We start from the raw sequence: 19,652 nt of genomic DNA, 5'->3' as shown, positions 1-19,652 counted from the left end.
AACACAGGGGGAAAGAAAAGAAAAGTGATAAAGAAATTCAGTAGATGGAAATGTAAATTGTTAAAACTTTATCCATACATCACTGAAAAAAAAAATGTCTGGCAATTTCCCTGATTCTCAGTTGTTGAATTCAATTCTCTGTGTGGACATTTTTCAAACATTATGTTTTGTTAGTAAGTATCTTATCAGCTTTCTGCTGGACTGAAACATCAGTGGGATAGGCAGTTTAGTTCTCAGTTTGTAGCTGCCACCAGTTGTACTTCAGTGTTTGTTTATTATTCAGTTCAGCGTTCTTTATGACGAAGATAAATCAAAGGCTGACTTCAGTTACCACTTAGAGAGTAGAATTTTTCACCAGCAAGTTTTTCGGAATGTATTTAAGACATTTCATTGTTCTTATGTACATTGCTTCTTAGCTGTTTTCTGAGTTGGCCTTTTGACCACTAATTTAAAGAAGTTGATCATTAAATAGTATTTTAAGAGAAAACAAGGAGTCCATCATAGACAGAAAACATAATTTGCCGAGCAAGATGCCCAAAGGAAAGAAGGCCACGGGGAAGAAGGTGGCCTTGGCCCCCACCATTGTGAAGAAACAGGAGGCCTAAAAGATGGTGAATCTTCTATTTCAGACAAGGCCTAGAAACTTTGGCGTTGTGCAGGACATCAGCCCAAAAGAGATCTCACAGGCTGCAGTGGCAAAGAGACGTCCTTTATAAGTGGCTCAAAGTACCTCCTGCTGTTAACTCCTTCCCCCAGGCCCTGGACAAGCAAACAGCTACCCAGCTGCTTAAGCTTGCCCATGGCTACAGGCTGGAGATAAAGCATGAGAAGCAGAAAAGGCTGCTGACCCATGATGAGAACATGCTGTCAAAAGGGACTTCCCAACTAAGAGGCCCTGTCCTTCCAGCAGAGGTCAATGCAGTCACTACCTCGGTAGAGAACAAGAAGGCTCAGTTGGTGGTGACCACCCACAATGTAGACCCCATTGAGCTGGTGGTCTTCCTGCCTGCCCTGTGTCACAAGATGGGGGTCCTCTACTGCATCATCAAGGGAAAGGCCAGTGTTGTTGTTCTTTTTGCTCTTTTGGGGGGCCCGCCACTCAGCTCCCAAATAAATCACACACAGAGTCTTATTCTTAGTTTGTCTTGTTTCTTCCCAGCTTTCCTTAAATTATCCCATCTACCTTTTGCCTCTGGGCTTTTCCTCTTCTCTTACTTCAATAAACCTTGCTTTTACTCCGTGGCTTGCTGTGTAGCTGGGTGGCTGGCCCTTGAAGTCTTCCTCCTTCCTCTCTGGCTACTTCTTTCTTCTCCCAGATTTCTCCTTCTATTTATTCTCTCTGCCTGCCAGCCCCACCTATTTTTCTCTCCTGCCCCACTATTGGCTGGTCAGCTCTTTACTAGACCATCGGGCATTTCAGATAGGCACAGTAACACAGCTTCACAGAATTAAACAAATGCAACATAAACAAAAGTAACACATCTTAAAATGATATTCCCCAACAGGCCAGGCTGAGGCGACTGGTCCACAGAAGAATGCACCACTGTTGCCTTCACACAGGTTGGATCTGAAGATAGGGTGCTGGTGGAAACTATTAGGACCAGTTACCAATTACAATGACAGCTAGGATGAGATCTACCACCACTGGGGAGGCAATGTCCTGGGTCCTAAATCTGTGGCTCAAATTGCCAAGCTGGAAAAGGCAAAGGCCAAAGAACTCACCACTGACCTGGATCAAATGTACACTGCTAAGTTTCCTGTGCAAAATTGTAATTATAAAATATAAAAAAGAAAATATATTTCCTTTAATAAATTTATACCATGACCACACACAAAGTGTGTGCCAAATTATATTCATGTAAATTTGTTTTCAGAGGCATTAAGAATGCAGTACATTTATTACTGTTAGAAGGGAGAGTCTGGTCCTTTGTCCATGTGTCCAGCTTCTCATCCTATTCCTTATAAATCTTTACTTAGAACAGTTTCCTCTCTTATCCTCAGATCATTACTTTCTGCACTGGGTTTGAGTGGAGCATAAATCTTTTGGTGTACCTCTGTGTAGAGATGGGTGACCATTATTTCAGACATGTATCTTATTTAGACTTCTTAATTTTTTGTAACTGCTTCTTAACTTGTCTTCCTGGCTAATAGTGATAGAATGTAGATCTATACTTATGAGCCTTGAAACTTATACAGTTCTCGTGTCAAAAACTATAACTTCAACATCCAACTATTAAAACTTTACTAAAATCTTGATTGCAAGTAATAGTGTTTCAGAATAGCTGGACTGTTGAAGTGTATATAATAGAATTATGTTTTCCAAATTGGATTTTAGAACTGAGAACCATTATTGTGAATTCACCGATTTGCATCAAATGCTGCTGCCCCATGAGATGCTGGACATTATGTTGGGTGCCTTCCATTTTGTGATACAGTCGTTTTGAGAAGTAATGAAGGACATTTTTTTTCTTTTCATATGTTAAAAGGCATGTTTCTCTGGAATATCTATCCTTTTATTTAATCAATAATAGGAATCCTGTAATTGATTTAAACTCCTTTTGAAATGGCTAGTAGGAAGCTTAGTGTCAGATTATGGGTCCACTTTAGAGCCATTTTGGGTTATTTGGGGGAGGAGGCATGTTTCAAGACAGGGCTTCACTGTATAAAAGCTTTTGCTATCCTGGAACTTGCTCTATAGACCTGAACTCACAGAGATCCACCTGCCTCTGCCTCCTGAGTGCTGGGATTAAAGGCATGCCCCACCACTGCCCCTCATCATTTTGAGTAATTTATATTTCTGTATACTACTATTACCTTGCCTTTTATTTTCCAGCTATTTTTCTGTTTTCTATTTTTTTCTAAACTACCACAAATTCTTTATGAGTGATATTAATAATAAGTATGTTGGATTGGGTGTCACATGAAAGTTATATTCATGAAAACTGACATGTGTTTGGATGAGTCTAGTTGTCCATATTCTTGACTTTTTCTAGTATTTGATATTTTACTAACTTTTCCTTCTTACAACTCCTTATCAATAGTTCTTGTCAATTTTTCTTTTTCTTTTCCTTTAATTCCATCAGTGTGGTTTAACAGTTCTTTATTTATTCATTTTCTTTCATGTTCTAAATCCTTTGTGGGCCGTTGCTTCTCTTCTCCCAGAGAGAGACACCCTCTGTAGTTTGACTTAAGATATTTTGCTTTTCTGTCAACTTTGATGAAAAGACTTGGCCATAATGTTTTGAATTTATCATTTCAAACTACCCTCAAAAACATTTAGCAAACAATTTAACCAGAGTTCTCTTCTAACGACAGGCATTAGTTCTAGACATGTCTTTAGTTATTGGGCTAGAACACATCTTGACTCTTTCCATGCATTTATTTCTAGTCAGTTGTCTGTCTCCTCTCTGAGTTATGATGGAAAGTTCTGAGAGAAGTCTTAATTTTGAGCAACCCTCATCTCCAATTCTTTCTCTTTGTTCTTTCTGATAGGGCAGTTTATTGTTTTTGTTACCCACACTAACCAGTTAGCAAATATGTTCAGTCCTTTGTGTGCTGGGTACATGGCACATTGATACACATTTCTTTAGGGGTTACTTAGTTGACATACTCACTTGGACAGACTGCTTTTGTAAAGGAAATTATCTGTTTGGAATCTCTCAAAATCCCATGTTTCATGAAATCAGTATGAGAGCTACAGAAGAATGCACCTCTATTCATTTCCTTAAGTATCCATTCATAGAGCAAGCCTAACCCTAACCTAACCCTGACCTAGAAGCTAATTTATGAAGTAAATAAAGTTATGATTTTACCTATTGTTTCCGTCTTATAGGCGCTAAGCTTCATAATCTTCATGTTCCCATTCTTCTGGCAATTCCCTTCTTCCCGCAGTACAGCTCTAGGTTTTCTAAGTTCCTTGAGAACCATTGTTTTCTCTGCTTGACGTAATGATTTGTGAAAACAAAGTAAAGGACTTTATATTAAGCTCTGTTGCTTTTTCCCATTGCTTTGAACTCAGTCATCGATTGCTCTTCTGTCTCCTTCTCCCTCCTTCTCCTTTTTCTTCTCCTCTTCTTCCTCCTGGTTTTCTTCTTCTTAAAACATTGCTTCTATTCACTGAAGTTGCTAATATTTTTCAAAAGAATCTGGAAAGTGGCTTAATGCCCCTGAATGCCCTGGTTTGCTCAAGGATTTATCAGAGGAAAAGCTCATAAACTATTAGACCAAGTTCTTGGGACTTGATTTTTTTCCACATTCTGACTCTTCAAATCCATTATTTTTATCTCCAATATTCAGCAAATTAGATTGCCAAAAGTGCTGCTAAAGATTTTGATTTTGGTTTTGGATTTGTGTTTGTTTGTTATTGTTTCTTTGGCCACTTAATAGCTGGTCTTTATCTTGGCCCTTTGCCCAAATTTTTTGTTGTTGTTGTGCTGTATACTCTTCAAATCCTGGTTTCCTTAGCAATTCTTTGATGCCCCTACCCCTTCCTTTCCCCTTTTATAAAGCTACTTAATTGAGTTGTTAGAGAAGTTTTGGTCCATAGTGTGTTACTCCATTTTAGTCAGAAATGGATTTTGCATCTAGCTTTTAATGCACTATTCTGATGATATTAAAGACTACTTAATGTTTTTTCATCCAATCAGGCTTTAGGTATGTTAAGACTCTATTCTTCAGAGGATTTGTATTCCATAATAATGGGGCACAGAAAAGAATAAAAACAAATATTGAGATGTGGTAGTGGCAGTTCCAATGGAGGTCATGAAGATGACTTGGGCCTTTTGTGCCCTAGAGTCAATCATTCTTTAGATATAAATGGTCAGAAAAGAGAGAAATCATTTAAGTTCATTTTCACATGCTTCCATGTTATGCTCTTTGTGTTGGGAATATAGGGAAGGCTTGGCATTGGTAGAGATAATCATTTTTTATTCTTGTTCTCTTGATAAAATATGTTTAAAGCAGATTTCCAAATGGATCTGACATGATTGAGAGAAATCCTACATTGAAACATTGATGATAGGAAATGGGAATTTTGAATCATTTGAGTTTTTTCTCATCCAGCTGTTATATGTTTAATATGATTTAAAGCAATGAAGATACATAGGCGGCTTAAAATGCCACATGGAACTTATCATCTAGTGGAAGAGTCAGACTTCCACTAGATGATTACAGTAGCACTTAATTACCACTGTGATAAGTACTGTAGAGTATAATTGCAGCATTTTGTGAGAGCCATTTGCAGTAAAGTTATAAAAGAAATAGTACAATATGTGAAGTCTTTTATGGAATAAGTGTTTTAAAGGATACATTAGAAATGTTGACTTTTCCTTTGAATTGTACACATTATTCTGATATGGTGAAAAGGGACTAGATTTCTAACTTGGATGAGAGATGGAAGGATGTGAATTCTTTTGGCATATACCATTCATTAGGTAATAATTATGTATCTTTAGACTAAAGTTACTACATTAGAAGACTGCCTGTTTCTGTTGTGTGCTTTTTATATTATTTAATTCTCAGAATGAATCCCAAGATAAATACTTTAATACAATGTACATATGAATGTATAAATTCAATTTAGGCATGTTGAGGATACTGCTGCCTGGAACTATGTCACAAGACACCTTTGATGTGGAACCTTTAATGAAGCTCCTCCTAGGTCTAGAGATAGGCACACACTGAGGGTACCTTACCATGAGTAAAATGTCTGTTAGCCAAACTACTGCATCCTTACAGACACTTTTACAATTCTTTTGCTTAGATTGTGAAAGATCACGATTTAGCTGTAGGGACCAGGATGAGTGAGTGACTCAGAGCACAGATATTGCTGCTTGTGAAGAATTTCTTAGCAGAGGAGAAACTGTGTGAATGGATGGTGAGAAACATGGAGTGAGATTTTTGTCAGCATTTATCCAGCACTGTCCAATCAAGTAAGAAAACCCATGACTTGTACTTTTATAATTCTTAGGTGTGGTCCACTAGGATGTGATAAAATCAGGCTAGGTCCTGCAGACTGAGGCCTGAGTGTGCCATCTTCTGAGGCCTTTCCTGAGCCAGCTGTAATTTAAAATATCCTTTGAACTGACACACACAGTAATTTGTATGATTTAAATACATTTTCAGAAATGTAATGATTTTGATACTATGTTAAAATAACTGTATTTTCCATATATTTGAATAAATAATCTTATAGATTAGCCAGTGTGAAATCTGATAATAAGAGAAAGATATTTTCATGGTAACATACACCTTACTTTGCCTTTCAATTAAATAGTTGGCATTTTCTGGTTTTTTGTTTGTTTATGTTTTTAATTTTTAAAAACATGGTCTTAAACTTGCTATGTAAGCCAAGAAGCCTTGACCATGGAGGCAGTCCACCTGCGTCAGCCTCCTGAGTGTTGGAATTATAGACATGAACCACCACATTCAGCTCTAATGGACAATTCTAATGGATCACATAGGATCAGGACCTAAGAGTATTTTAAATGGAAAGGAAAAAAATTGAAAAATATGATGGAACTTACCTTTTTCTTCTTTACTGAGGTGAGATTGAGAATAAGTTGCCAACTGTAAATTTGATCAGTCTTATTTACATTTCCATACTCATTTCAACTTCCCTAAAACATTGTCAGCAGCAGCTTCTTTGTGTGGTAAGATGGATGTGGTGACAGTTCTGGATTAGTTTTGGTGGTTCACTGGCTCATGACAATAAGTGATACCTGACCCAAGATGAGTTTCTGTTAACTTCAGCTTATGATGCTTCCCAGAATGGCCCATTAAAACGTTCACAGTTAGAGTTTGGGGATTGTCTTTGTGGTGTTGAGTATCTTAGATTTGAAAGCACCAAATACTTTTGCTTTGTAGAAAGTTAGGTCATGTAATCCACTTTACCTAGAACCATCCTAATGTCTTAGTCTCATCACTTTAGGATCAAAAACATTGAAGTTTGGGAGGAATGTAGAGTCATCATTTATCAGATAGCATATTTATTTTAATAATCACATGTCCATAGATAATTCATAGATTAAACAGTTCTATGAGATGTGAGCTGATGAAAGCTCTTTCTCGACAGCATATCGTCATTTAGAGTGAGTACAATTCAGTGGCTTGGCCTTTTGAGTTTTATCTTCAGAAAGATCTAGATCGTAATGTGATGTGCTACTGAATAATTACCAGTATGCATTGTGAGGCTTTGTAGTTAAGCCCATAATCTTGGAAACTGGTTAATCATGGTATTTCTATAATTCCTAATGCATTTCAAAGAATTATACCATTGTAAGAAATGGAAATACACATTTATTAACACAATTTAGTCCTAATAATTAGAGCAGAGCTTTTATTATTGCTTATCCCCTGTGTAACCACAGGCAGGTAACTGAATGTCTCTTAGCCACATTTCATTCATGCTTCAGATAAAACTAATAATGTATGCCTTCTAATAAAGCAAAAAAAGAAACATGTTATGTGTTGTAGTTTGACTGTGACAAAACCCCATGGCCAAAAGTAACTTGGGGAAGAAAGGGTTTATTTCAGCTTACAGTTTATAGTCCATCATGAAGGGAAGTCAGGGCAAGAATTGAAGCAGAAACCTTTGAGGAACGCTGCTAAGTGGTTTGCCAAGCCTGGTTTTCCTATGTGAACCAGGACCACCTGATCAAGCAGTGGTTCTCAGCCTTCCTAATGCTGTGACCTTTTAACAGTTTCTCATGTTGTGGTGATCCCAATCATAAAATTATTTTTGTTGCTACTTCATAACTATAATTTCCTGTTCTGAATTGTAAAATAAATACCTGTGTTTCCCTGGTGGGAGCCATGCAACTTCTTTAGGGAACAAGGCCCAAGAATAGCACGAATAAGCTCTCCTTGTGACAAGGCCCTGGAGACCCTGACCCATTTTGGCAAAGCCTGTGAACAGTTCATTGTGTAATTTCAGGCATGACCACAGGAGTGGATGTGCTGCCTGCTCTCCTTGCTTTCACTGTGCTGGCCATATTGCTGGTTGCCTTCAGTTTCTCTTTCTCAGTCATGGATAAAATAGCTGTTCCAAAAGGAAAACTTCCCCCTGATGACTCTCCTCTGGTTGAGCCAAAGGGGAAGTTGTTAAAGATAGACAGTGGATCTGATTCATTCACTAAAGCCTTTGATGTTTCCAGTGTGACCATGAATTCAGGCTTCCTAAGAACAGGATGCTGCCTTTCCAGTGCACCCTGTGACTAGTCTGAAAGAGTCACAATAGTTCATGATAATATTAACAAATTTGCATAACTTCTGGAGAGAATGGTTTTAACCACAAGAGTCTTGGAGAAATACAAATAAATAGATGATATCAAGAGTTTAATGGGAACAGTCTAGGAACAGGAAACAAAGCAGAATCATAGAAGCCCACAGTGCTCTTATTTCTAATAACTTTGCCAATAATGTAGGAAGTTGAGAGGAAGGAGACACGAGAACAAGGGATAAACAGAGCCAACTATTAAGAGTAGGCTTCTAAGTTACGTTGCTTGCAGGATGATAGAGAAAACCTGGTATATTCCCATAGGAGATAGAGTAGTGCAGAATGAAGAATGCATTGATCTAGCCTTGGCTGGTGAGTTGATTGTGAGAACTTAGACCTTGCCAGATGTAAATGTTAACCACTAGAGGCAAACTGTCTTTCACTCTCCATGACGCTGTAACAGATGCTGCCAGCTGGGTACACTGGTCCACCTGTAGGTGTGCCTAGTTAGAAAACTTCTTTGTCGCTTGCAACACTGCTTATGCTCCTGACATTAGAGCTGTGGATCAAATAGGTAATGGTTCCCTGTAGGAATGTTGGGGGACAGAAGGAGAATGAAATAAAGGAACAAACTGGTGATTATTGTAACCATTTTTAGAGACTTAAGGAAATCAATTTGATTTTAAAACTGTTCATGCAAACCATTGAAGTTGTATAAATAAAAATGGTCCAGGTTATTAGGGGCCACTTGTTTGAAACAGGTGGTCACAGTTTCTTCCTTGCGCTGACTTCACAAATCCATCCCAGGTCGTTAGACCCGTTTGGATCAAGGCTCGCTGCATTCCCTGATGGTCTTCGATGATATGATGCCTGTGGAAGGCTCGTTAGAACCCCAAAGGTGTCACGACCCACAGGTCGAGAGCTGTTGTACTCAGGAATGGCACTGCCTATGGTGGGCTGGGCCATCCAACTTCAGTCCTTAATCAAATAAGTATTGTCTGTGGACCAATCTGGAGACCTTTTTAAATTGAAGTTCACTCTTCCCAGATGACAAAAAAGAAAAGAAAGAAAGAAGAGAAAAGAAAAAACTCTAACCAGGACATTACACTGTTCTTTTGTAAAGTAGATATAAGCTAATGCTGCTATACTAGTCATCCAATAATGTTAGACTATATATGAGTTTTATAGTACTTAATTAGGGTAATGATTTAGTTACAATGAATAATAACCTGTTTTAAAACAGGTAAATAAAAATATTAATAAAGATTAATAAAACAAAATGTCAGTGTGATTTCATTCTAAATACCCTGCTAATATGTTCAAAGTGTTGAAATAACAGTAGTGAATTTTTTTAAGATTGGAATATATCCGTAGTATTTAACTTGAACAGCATTTGCATCCAGCTATTAAAACTGTTACCTCAGTACATAACTAGCCAGTCTCACAGTGGCTCCTGCATGTTCATGCATACATGCTGCATTTTCACATTCATAGAAGCAGAAAACTACACATTTAACACAGGAGAAGCTTATTTGACTGGCAAGCTAAACCCCAAGTGAAAAGGTGTGAATCGGTGTGAACTAAGGTGAGGCTGAAGTGTTCAGTTTGTGAGCACGTAGCCAAGTTCTTGAGGAGAGATGAGTGTTCCAAACCCAAAGTGGAGAAAGAATGTTAAACCTGGAGGATGAGGCGAAGTGCAGTAGGTCAGTTGCTCACATGAAAAGATGGGACTATGGGGTAGACTACAGGATTTCCACTGCAGGGGATGGGGATGGGCAAGGGGTTGATAGGATTTTAAAGAAAGGGTAGATGTTGACACAGAAGACAGCGTGGCTTGATATTATAAAGAGAAATGAAGTGACAAAAGTGAACAGAGCAGGAGTTTGGGGTAGTCTAGGAGTGATGTAATTAGTGCTGAGCAGTCAAAATAGAACCTTCAAAATTGTGAAAAAGTATATTCCTACATCCCTCTCAGTCTGGGCTTTGATGTGGGCTGTCTTGTTAGTACTAGTTAAATGCATCTAAATGGTTAAGGAAAAGAAGCTAAACAGTTTAAATTGTTGGTCAAACTAAGTCCAGTATTTCAAGAGATTAAAAAACCATGTTTTAAATCCTGTTCGTGTTCACTCAGTTCAATATGTAGCTCTCCCATTAGCAATTATAGATTCCCTTGTTATTAATCTTCACTCTTGATCTTTTCTTTTTCGAGCTTCCAGAGTTGTCACCTCTTTCTTTTACATTGCAGTTATTAAGTGGGTTTACGTCAGTGTCCATAGCTACCATTCTTTTTTTGTCTAGCTAGATTCTAAATGTTATAAGTAAACAGTTTGGTTTTATGATTGCATAAAACTTTTTCACTGTAAAGTTACTAGCAGAACATTTTTAAGGTTTCTGTGTGTTATTATTAGAAAACTTCATCTTCCGTTTTGATTTCTCGTGTTATTTTCAGCCCCTGCTCTGTTTTACAGATCTGTCCATTCTTACTGTCACCCATCTCAGAGCCCATCCCCTTTACTCCGCTTTCAGTCAGTGCTTTGGAAGCTGTGCCTTTATAAAAGTTTCTATGCTTTTGCTTTAATCCATGCTGATTTTTGTTAATTTTAAAACTGCAGTTCTTACTTTAAAAATCCCTGTATTTGTAAATACATATAATGTTTATAAATAGAAGAAAGACAAATAAATGCACATGCCTTTCTTGTTTTGGATCTGAAGAAGTTTTCAGTCAGATGCATGTGTATCTGAACTCATGAAAAAGGGGATGGAGACAAATGCTTATATTGTTTGGGTGTGAGAAGTATAATAGGATTTTATAGATATCAGTGAAAAAAAAAGAGTAACCATGTATGTACACAAATATGTTTTCTACCATAGTTTTACTTTCATTTGTTTTCCAAGACTTTAGACTTTTTACTAATTAGATAGAACTTCTACTCTGGATAGTTTGGTTTTACATTTTAATCCATTATTGAACACATACATGCTCTTCAGATTCCTGTCTGGTTTGCATTAGTGTTCCACAGCTTCATTGTCCAATGTTTTCTTTAATTGAACCATTTTGCCTTTGTTCCTGCTCTGTAACCAAATGGATTATAGTGATGTTGAGGTTAGACAGAGGCTAATGTTGGTTCTCAGCATCTCTCTGGGCGATGAGTTGTACAAAGGTCTCAGCCCACTTTGTGCCTTTAAAGAAAATAGTATTGTAAAAATGTTCAGTACCATCTACACTCCAGGTACTCTAGTGAGCACACTGCCTACTTTGAGCCACTCTGGAGTAGCTACGCTACTCAAGGGACTGCATTTTTACAGAATGATGTATTTCAAAGGATATTGGTTTTCATTGTAGAGAATTCATGCATTTAGAGCAATTCAAAGCCAAAACAACCCAGTTTGAGCTATGTGTTTAAAATATTATTCATCTTGAATCATGCCTGGGTTAAGTGTCAGAAGCTATATTTTGTGCAAAAAGGAAATTTATTGCTAAGAGACCAGTCCATACCTGTGCTTATATAGCATTTTCCATAGGTTTAATCTGAGTGTATGAACTAATATCAGCCAGATTGTTGTACAGTAACATTACTGATAACAAAGGAGAAGTTCATTGAGGAGAAAAACAAATAAAAGATGCATAAAAACCTCATACTGTATGAAACTACAGAAATGGATCAAAGAATTTGACAGGAAGTTTAATGTGTACATAAGTAGATGCTGACAGAAACATGCTGTGTGTGCCAAAGGTTCCAGTGATGGAAAAGCGAAACACAGTGCTCACTGACCACAGCATGAGCCTTGACACACACTGTAAATAATCCTGAGATCTATGGCTGCATTAAGCTCTGGGCTGCTGTATTAACTGCAGTAAATCTATAGCAGGAGGAGATGCTGGCATGCAGAAATTCCTGATTAATTTCCTCCATGTAGTAGAAGGAATGGTACCCTCCCCTGCACCCCATAGCCCACCTCTGTGTGATCATTTTTTATTCTCTTTTGCTCACCAGACTTGTGTGTGTGGATACTTCCTTCAGTACCGTCAAGTTAAAAGCACACGATGCTTCTGGTAGAAAGCATGTGATCACTGTCAAGTTGAAGGCAAAGGTACGTGCCTTGTTATTATGGTCAGGAAATACTTTGAGAAATGAACTCTGGATGTTCAATGTTTGGAAGTCCTGGTTATTTTTTAAATAACATGGGTGATTTTGAAAATTGATTTTAGAAAGCCTTAAGGAATTTATTCATCCAGTTTCCAAAAGTCTAGATATAATTTCCTGTCACAAATTTACTCCAAATTTCATCAAAATGCAGACATTACAATCAAGAAATAAAGAGTCAACAGCCCCCCCCAAGCATCATAACATTAGTGTTGTAATTTCCTGTTTAAAAAAGAGTGATGTGTCCCCTGTCCTAATAAACTTCTTCTGAGAAAGTCTCTTGCCTCTACTTCTGAGTTTTTTGTAGTTCTAATCTCTTTCCTCACCCAACCCCTTAACACACACACGCACACGCACATGCACACACACAGAGCACATACACATGCATGCACAGTTTATTATTTATTTTGGCTAAAGTTTTTGGGTGTATATATTCTAAGAATTTAGAAAGGTTATGGCTTTATAAGCTTGTGTATGCTAGTGATCTATAAACAGTCACAAAACATTTGTTTTATGTTTTCATCTTTAAGTTTCAGTTCTAGATTGGGAATTTTAAGAAATAAATATGAAAGCTCAACATATTAATCATTCCCTTAGTAACAATTGGGGAAACATTGAAATTTCAAGGAAACCAGGACATTCAAATTTTTATTGTTTCTAGTAGTCATCAATCAATTCTATTTCAGAAGATTGTAGTGATGAAAAGATCAATTGTATTTGTCCTTTTAAAAAATGAGTCTGGCATTTAAGGTTTTCAAAAGAGAAAATAAACAAACATATAAAGCTGTATTGGGTGGCACAGAAAAGTTGGTATGTCTTAGTGGCTCCAAGAGACAACTTCAACAGCGACTCACTTCTCCTGCACACATAGAACATTTAGGTACAATTTTAAGACACATCAACAAATTAGTTGGATATGAATCTAATTAATTTTTAAAATAAGTTAGAAGTTTGTTTCATTAAAATAATTTTATTTTTAAATTTTTAAAGGTATGCTTCTAAAAAAATGGAAGAAGTCATCTTTTATCCTTACAAAAGGTCACATTTAGCCAGCAACAGTGGTTTTGCCTCTTCACTCACGTCACTGTTTAGATACTATACACTGAGGAGACTTGCTTTGGCGCTGGGAAGGTCAGAGCCCATGGTTTTAATACATCTGTCCTCAGGGTGAAAGCTCGTGTGCTTGCTAAGCAGACGGTGCTTGTGTCCACACTGCCTTCTATGTTCAGAGACTTCCTTTATTATTTATTAATTTTAGGTATTGTGGGGTTCAGTGTAGAAAAGGATTTTTTTTTAATCTATATAATATTAACATCATTGGTGATATTGCAGATGGTGATGTGGACATTAGTATGTTCCATTATGTCTATTGCTTTAAAATATAGCTTTACAATGTAGATGAGCTTTTTCTCTAAAAATATTTTTCTGTGTCTGTTTTACAGCTATAGTTTTACAATACTTACTACAGACAGACACTGGCAGAGAAAAAAACAAAACTTTATTTGAGATGGGAGGAGATGGGGGGTTGTATCTGAAAAAGACATGAGGTCTTAATCTTATGTTGGTGGTCTTTATTAGACTTGTCTATTTAATTTAGATTTATAGATATGTCAAGGTTGTTTTCTGTAGCTAGAGTTTTCTTGCTTGGCCCACAGTCAGGACAAATCTCTGTCACCCGCCAGTCCCACAGCAGCTCAGACCCAACCAAGTAAACACAGAGACTTATATTGCTTACAAACTGTATGGTTGTGGCAGGCTTCTTGCTAACTGTTCTTATATCTTAAATTAATCCATTTCCATAAATCTATACCTTGACACGTGGCTCGTGGCTTACCGGCATCTTCACATGCTGCTTGTCATGGTGGCGGCTGGCAGTTGTCTCTGATTCAGCCTTCCACTTCCCAGCTTTATTCTCCTCCTTGTCCCGCCTATACTTCCTGCCTGACTACTGGCCAATCAGTGTTTTATTTATTGACCAATCAGCAACACACTTGACATACAGAACATCCCACAGCAGTCTTCAGTATGTGATCTCTCCATCTCCCCTTCTCTTTCTTCCCCACTCAGTATTTAGGCCTAGGGATAGCAGTTAGGAAACATTAATCACTAAAGCTATTTGGTAAGATTGTAGAATATAGTATTTTAACCCAAACTATGATTTTTTTAAAACAAATCTTAAAGAGTGCTTTTTTTTTTTTTACATACACAAACCTTTGTTTCTTGACTTGACATATATTAAAGACGTACATTTTATTTTGTTTCATTTTTATTTTTGAACACATACTCTTTCAATTCTACCACCCTCCTCACCATCCCCAACTACAGTGAGCACAATAACTGATTTGGACTAGACAACTCCTGTTAAAAATAAATAAATCCTGTAAAAACAACTCAGTGTGTGTTAGAGGCTGAGAACTTGGGCTTTGTGGTTTGAGTGTGTTTACTTGGGGGCAGCCTTCTTGGTCAGAGCAGATTAGGACTTGGTTAAAATGTGTTGTGGAGTAATAGACTGTAGAATCTAAAAACTATTGCAACAAATATATGTGCTTAATGGCATATAATTCCTTGAAAATTTATCATTTGGCTTGCTTCAAGAGAGATTTACAGAATTATACTGAGAAATTATTAAAACTTACACTTGAAAAAATTTTTTGAGTCAGAGTCTCACTGTGTAATCCCAGTTAACCTGGAAGCTGCTGCGTAGACCCAATTAACCTCCAGCTTGGGGTGACTATGCTTCTGCCTTCTGGGTACCAGGGCTACACATGTGTGTCACTTAGCCCCATTCTTATATTCAGAGTATTGTTGTCAATGATTTCCAAAATAGAAGTTTTCAGGCTGGAGCTCTAGATCAGTTGATTAACTGCCTTACCCAAGACCATGGATTCCATGCCCAGCGCCATCAAAACAAGCAAAAATGACAATATAGTTTTTATAACTACTGCAAATTGGTATTATATATATCCTGAAAACTTAAGAGCCATCCTGACTTTGCCTGGGTGGGTTTGGTACATTGTATTTAGTTCCACACTGTAATTTAGCTACTGTAGTCCAGAAACTATTTTGAAAATGATTTTAGACATGATGATTCATTCCTGTGATCCTAGCACTTGAGAAGTTGAGGAAAAAAATTGTCCCAAGTTTGAAGATAACCCAGGCTATATAGTCAGTTGAGATCCAATGGTAGGCTGGCCTACAGAGTGAGACCCTATCTCAAAAGCCCAAAAAGGAAAATAAAGTTAATATCGATGTAACTTTATATTTTAATAATTCATAATAAACCCCTAAACACATAAAGTTGCTTTTTTATTTTCTTCATTTCCCTGAAGTTTATTTGATCAAATTGGTGTTTCATGTACGTAATAGTAATATGTATATTACATCCTTGTATTTATTGAACTTAAACCAAACATGCGATAAAACCACTACATACAGATCAGTGTAATTCGTTAGAGCCTGGTGTGTTTACACAATTATAAATATATACTACAAGTGTCATCATCTCACAAATGATACAGAGGACTTGCTTGTATACACAGGGTTATCAACATTTCAGTTGGCTTCATTTGTTTAACTCCTTTGGATATGGATCTCCATGTCATTTTACTTGTAGTATTTACTGTACTGAATCTTAGTTAAATATAGGGTTTTACTCTTCTTAATGTAATGAGCCATGTGTGTTCTTGAGGACATTCAGGGTCACGGAGGCTTCATACAGAATACCACGCTTTCCCTTATATTCTTATACTATCCACACTGATGACTTTTTAAGTTAGAACTGACACTGGCCATTGGTAGATCCCAATGTGATGAATAACAACCCAAAGTGAATCAAATTTTCTATTTCTGATCCAGGGAGGTTTTGAGGGTACTTATTTTATCTTTTAAACTTTTTAATATCTATATCTATATCTATCTATCATCTATCATCACTTTATAGTGTATGTACGCCATGGTACACATGCTGAAGGACAGCCTTTGGCAGTCAGCTCTCTTCTTCCACCATGTGGGTTCTCTGGATTGAACTTACAGTGTCAGCCTTGGTGGCAAGCCCCTTTTCCTACTGAGCCATCTGGCCACCCTGCATATTTTTAACGAATCCTGATAATTTAGAGGGAATAGATCTTTATAACACTTTAAGTTCTGTCATTTTCACATGTGTAAGCCTGAGAAGTTAAATGTCCCCTCTAGGATTGTAAGAGGTAAGTAACACAGCTGGAACCAGAGAGTGGAGGGATGGGGGCAATTGTGAAGGGTGTGGAGACTCACATGACTTAAAAAAAGTAAAGGTGTACATGTTTTTGCCTCCATGGTTACAGCCCCTGCTCTAAAGTATAACCTGAAATATTTTGAGTTGCCTGAATATACTCCATTTTCCTTAGCCTGATCTTTTGTTTTCTTTATCTTGTTTCATATTTAAGCATTATAACATTTTTCTATGTATTTGTGTTAATTTTGTTACTAGCTTTATATAACCAGATAAAGTTAATTAGTATGTATAAATACTCACTTCATTCTAGTCAAACTTACCTTGAGAGCAAAATGGTAATTCTTTGGGAAACACTGAATTCAAATATAGTTATTAAAAAAAAAGTTATAGCTACACCTTCTCCTCCTCCTTCTGTCCCTGTGACTTCCCCAGTAAAGTAATGAAAAATCAGAGACTAGAAAGTAAAGCCTGGAACTTAAAATAGTTTGCCATAGAAAGCTTTTTAAACTCATTCTCTTCTAAGGAATTTAGCTTTTTAATGGCAAGTAATGAGTACTTTTAATTATAAATGACTTTGAAGATTTCAGAATTATATTTTAATTGATTTTGAAATAGAATTCTCTAATAAGAAATTTAATTTTAAAAACAGCTATTTTTTATCTTTGATAACTTAGAAATCTGATTTGTTCTTATGACTATCCTTTCTTTTTATATAACCAAGTAATTAATTCTCTAGTAGTTTTACCAATCTAAAAATTTTTTCATGCTTAAAACTGTAAGTTTTATTTTCCCCTAATAAAATAGAAGATGTTTCATCATTTCTGTTGTCTTTTTTTTTTTCCTCTTCTTAATATGAATAGTTGCCTATTATGGGAAGTCATATTTCAATTAATAATTACATATAGTCACTGTTGTGTGCTTCTTGATTATTTAATGACACTGTCTAGTCAGTTGGTGACTGAAGCTAATTGAGATTAAATTTATAACCAGGAAGAATTAAATCACAATTGTTTTAATCTCTGTTTAACCGTCAGCTTTGGTCATCCCACACCAGCAGCAGTGATCCTGACTCAGATCGCTGCTGGTTACTCAGCACTTTCTGGAACCCCCACCTCATGTGCCTCCTAAGCATGGGGGGGGGCATTAATCACCCTGATATCACTATAATAGTTCAATCACAGGATGCGCATGTGCATATTTAATATATGTTACACAAGTATTACATCAGTATATATATTTGTAGTTATGACGCCATTCCTAATGTATCTAGTTTTTCTGAAATGCCTCATGTCAGGTTGTCACACAGACACAGGAATGACCTATTTTCATGCTTTGTCACAGTACCCTGTAGAGCCACCCGATTGTGTTGTGGACTTTCCTGTTCCGTTTTCTGTTTCCTGGACACCACAGGTAAATAATAAAGTTTATTTTAAATAATTAAATATTATATTCTTTTTAGTTGAATGATCATTTTAAAGTTGAAAATTATTAAATTATTTGTTTTTTAAGCATTTATGTTAACCCTCCTGCAATAATTCATATTTTCCAAAAAATGAATGTCTATTTTCTCTCTATATACATGAGCATGTACACACACTTGTCTACATTTCATTACTTTAGGCAAACATGTAGAAGCTCTACTGATATACAGTGTTTTGTTAAATTTAAATCTTAAAAATACTCTTTAGAAAGCAGTGAATATAAGCAGGAAGTTTGTGGAATTTTGTATACTGTTAAATTGTTAATATTGATGACATATATAACCTTCATAAGTGAAGAATGGAATATAAACTGTACTATGCCTTGTATCTGTGCTTACTCTACCTAGGCTAATTCAGTTTCCCAGTCCATCAGTAGAGATCAATATCTTTATAACCATGTTATAAACTGATGTTTTATATATATACTTAGAAGGTGATATTAGTAGTAAAATACCTTTAAAAATTGAAGGAGGACAGTGTCATGATGAGATTGTTCACTGTCCTCCTTTGCACCAGGTCAATTTTGGTAGTTGATAGTACCTAGGACAAAACATCTCTACTTATTGATTGGAAAGTGAAAGCAAAGTCACAGTGACACTTTACAAGTGTTCTCTAAGTGGAATTCTTCCATGTTTTTATTCTGAACTGTTTAAAAATGTACATGGATAGTTATACTTTGGTTTTTAAAATGCATGTATTATTATTGTATGTGTTGATGTGTGTGTGCATTTGTGTGCTCTATCTAGTGTACATATGGAGATCAGAGTACAACTCTGTGGGGTTGTTCTTTCCATCTTTCAGTGAGTTCTAGGAATTGAACTCAGATTATCAGCCCTGCGTGGCAAGCTTTGCCCACTGAGCCATCTCTCCTGCCCATAAGTTAATTTTATAATGCTTAGAGGACTTAGGTTTATATGAGCGTTTGAATAATTAATCAGATATTTTAAGTCATATTTATTTTTCTAATTTTCTTCTTTATAATCAACAACAGCAAATCCCATTTCCTCTATTGGAAACTGATAAAACAGAAAATAAAAGGAAAATGTCTGTAATTTTCTTTTGGTACTAGATGTAGCTTATACATTTATAAAAATAATATTTTCTTTTCAACACTTCATTTGCCTACAAATTGCATTAATTTTTCTCTAGAAACATCTTTTTCATTTGACCCTGGAAGCCTCATCTTTTAGTTAAACTTCTTTAAGGTCATGAGAAAACACTGCATCTGAATTGTATGACTCTTTCCAAGATGCTATGTAGAATTCATACTTTAATATTTATCTTGTGATGAGTTTCTTAGTTTTCTTTTTATTGTGGGTACTGTGTAAGTTTCCCTGAAAGGTCATGAAGAGTATGTGTGACACCAAAGTTAGTTTGGACTGCTAGACTGGAAACTGCTTGGGAACAGTTTATCTTAAATTTGGTGTTCTCGCTTTACACAAGCTTGGAGCCTTGGGCTTGTGAGTGTGCAGTTAATGTAATATTATTCCATTAGAGCTGTAGGCTTGACTATTGGAAATTTCTTTTTGTAATAGCTCCAAGCAAACAGGATTAATTAGTAGTAAATGGAATGTAATATTTTTAAAATTTGTAGAATATAT

At 36.4% G+C, this 19,652-nt stretch overlaps 1 protein-coding gene across 5 annotated transcripts in view; it reads left to right on the top strand.

The window, feature by feature from the left end:
- Fancl (FA complementation group L) overlaps window positions 1-19,652 on the top strand; it is an 82,369-nt gene that overhangs the window by 34,725 nt on the left and 27,992 nt on the right. For all 5 annotated transcript variants that reach the window (XM_052734640.1, XM_052734638.1, XM_052734642.1 and 2 more), the window contains 2 exons: window positions 12,211-12,307; window positions 17,912-17,980. In XM_052734640.1, coding sequence (XP_052590600.1) covers window positions 12,211-12,307; window positions 17,912-17,980 — 166 coding nt within the window. The remainder of the gene's footprint in view (window positions 1-12,210; window positions 12,308-17,911; window positions 17,981-19,652) is intronic.

This window comes from Peromyscus californicus, unplaced genomic scaffold, assembly GCF_007827085.1.
Source record: "Peromyscus californicus insignis strain IS unplaced genomic scaffold, ASM782708v3 Scaffold_13__1_contigs__length_99412109, whole genome shotgun sequence".
In the NCBI taxonomy this organism is placed as follows: domain Eukaryota; kingdom Metazoa; phylum Chordata; class Mammalia; order Rodentia; family Cricetidae; genus Peromyscus; species Peromyscus californicus.
Note: the sequence above shows the minus strand (reverse complement) of the source record. Positions and strands in the feature narration are given on the sequence as shown.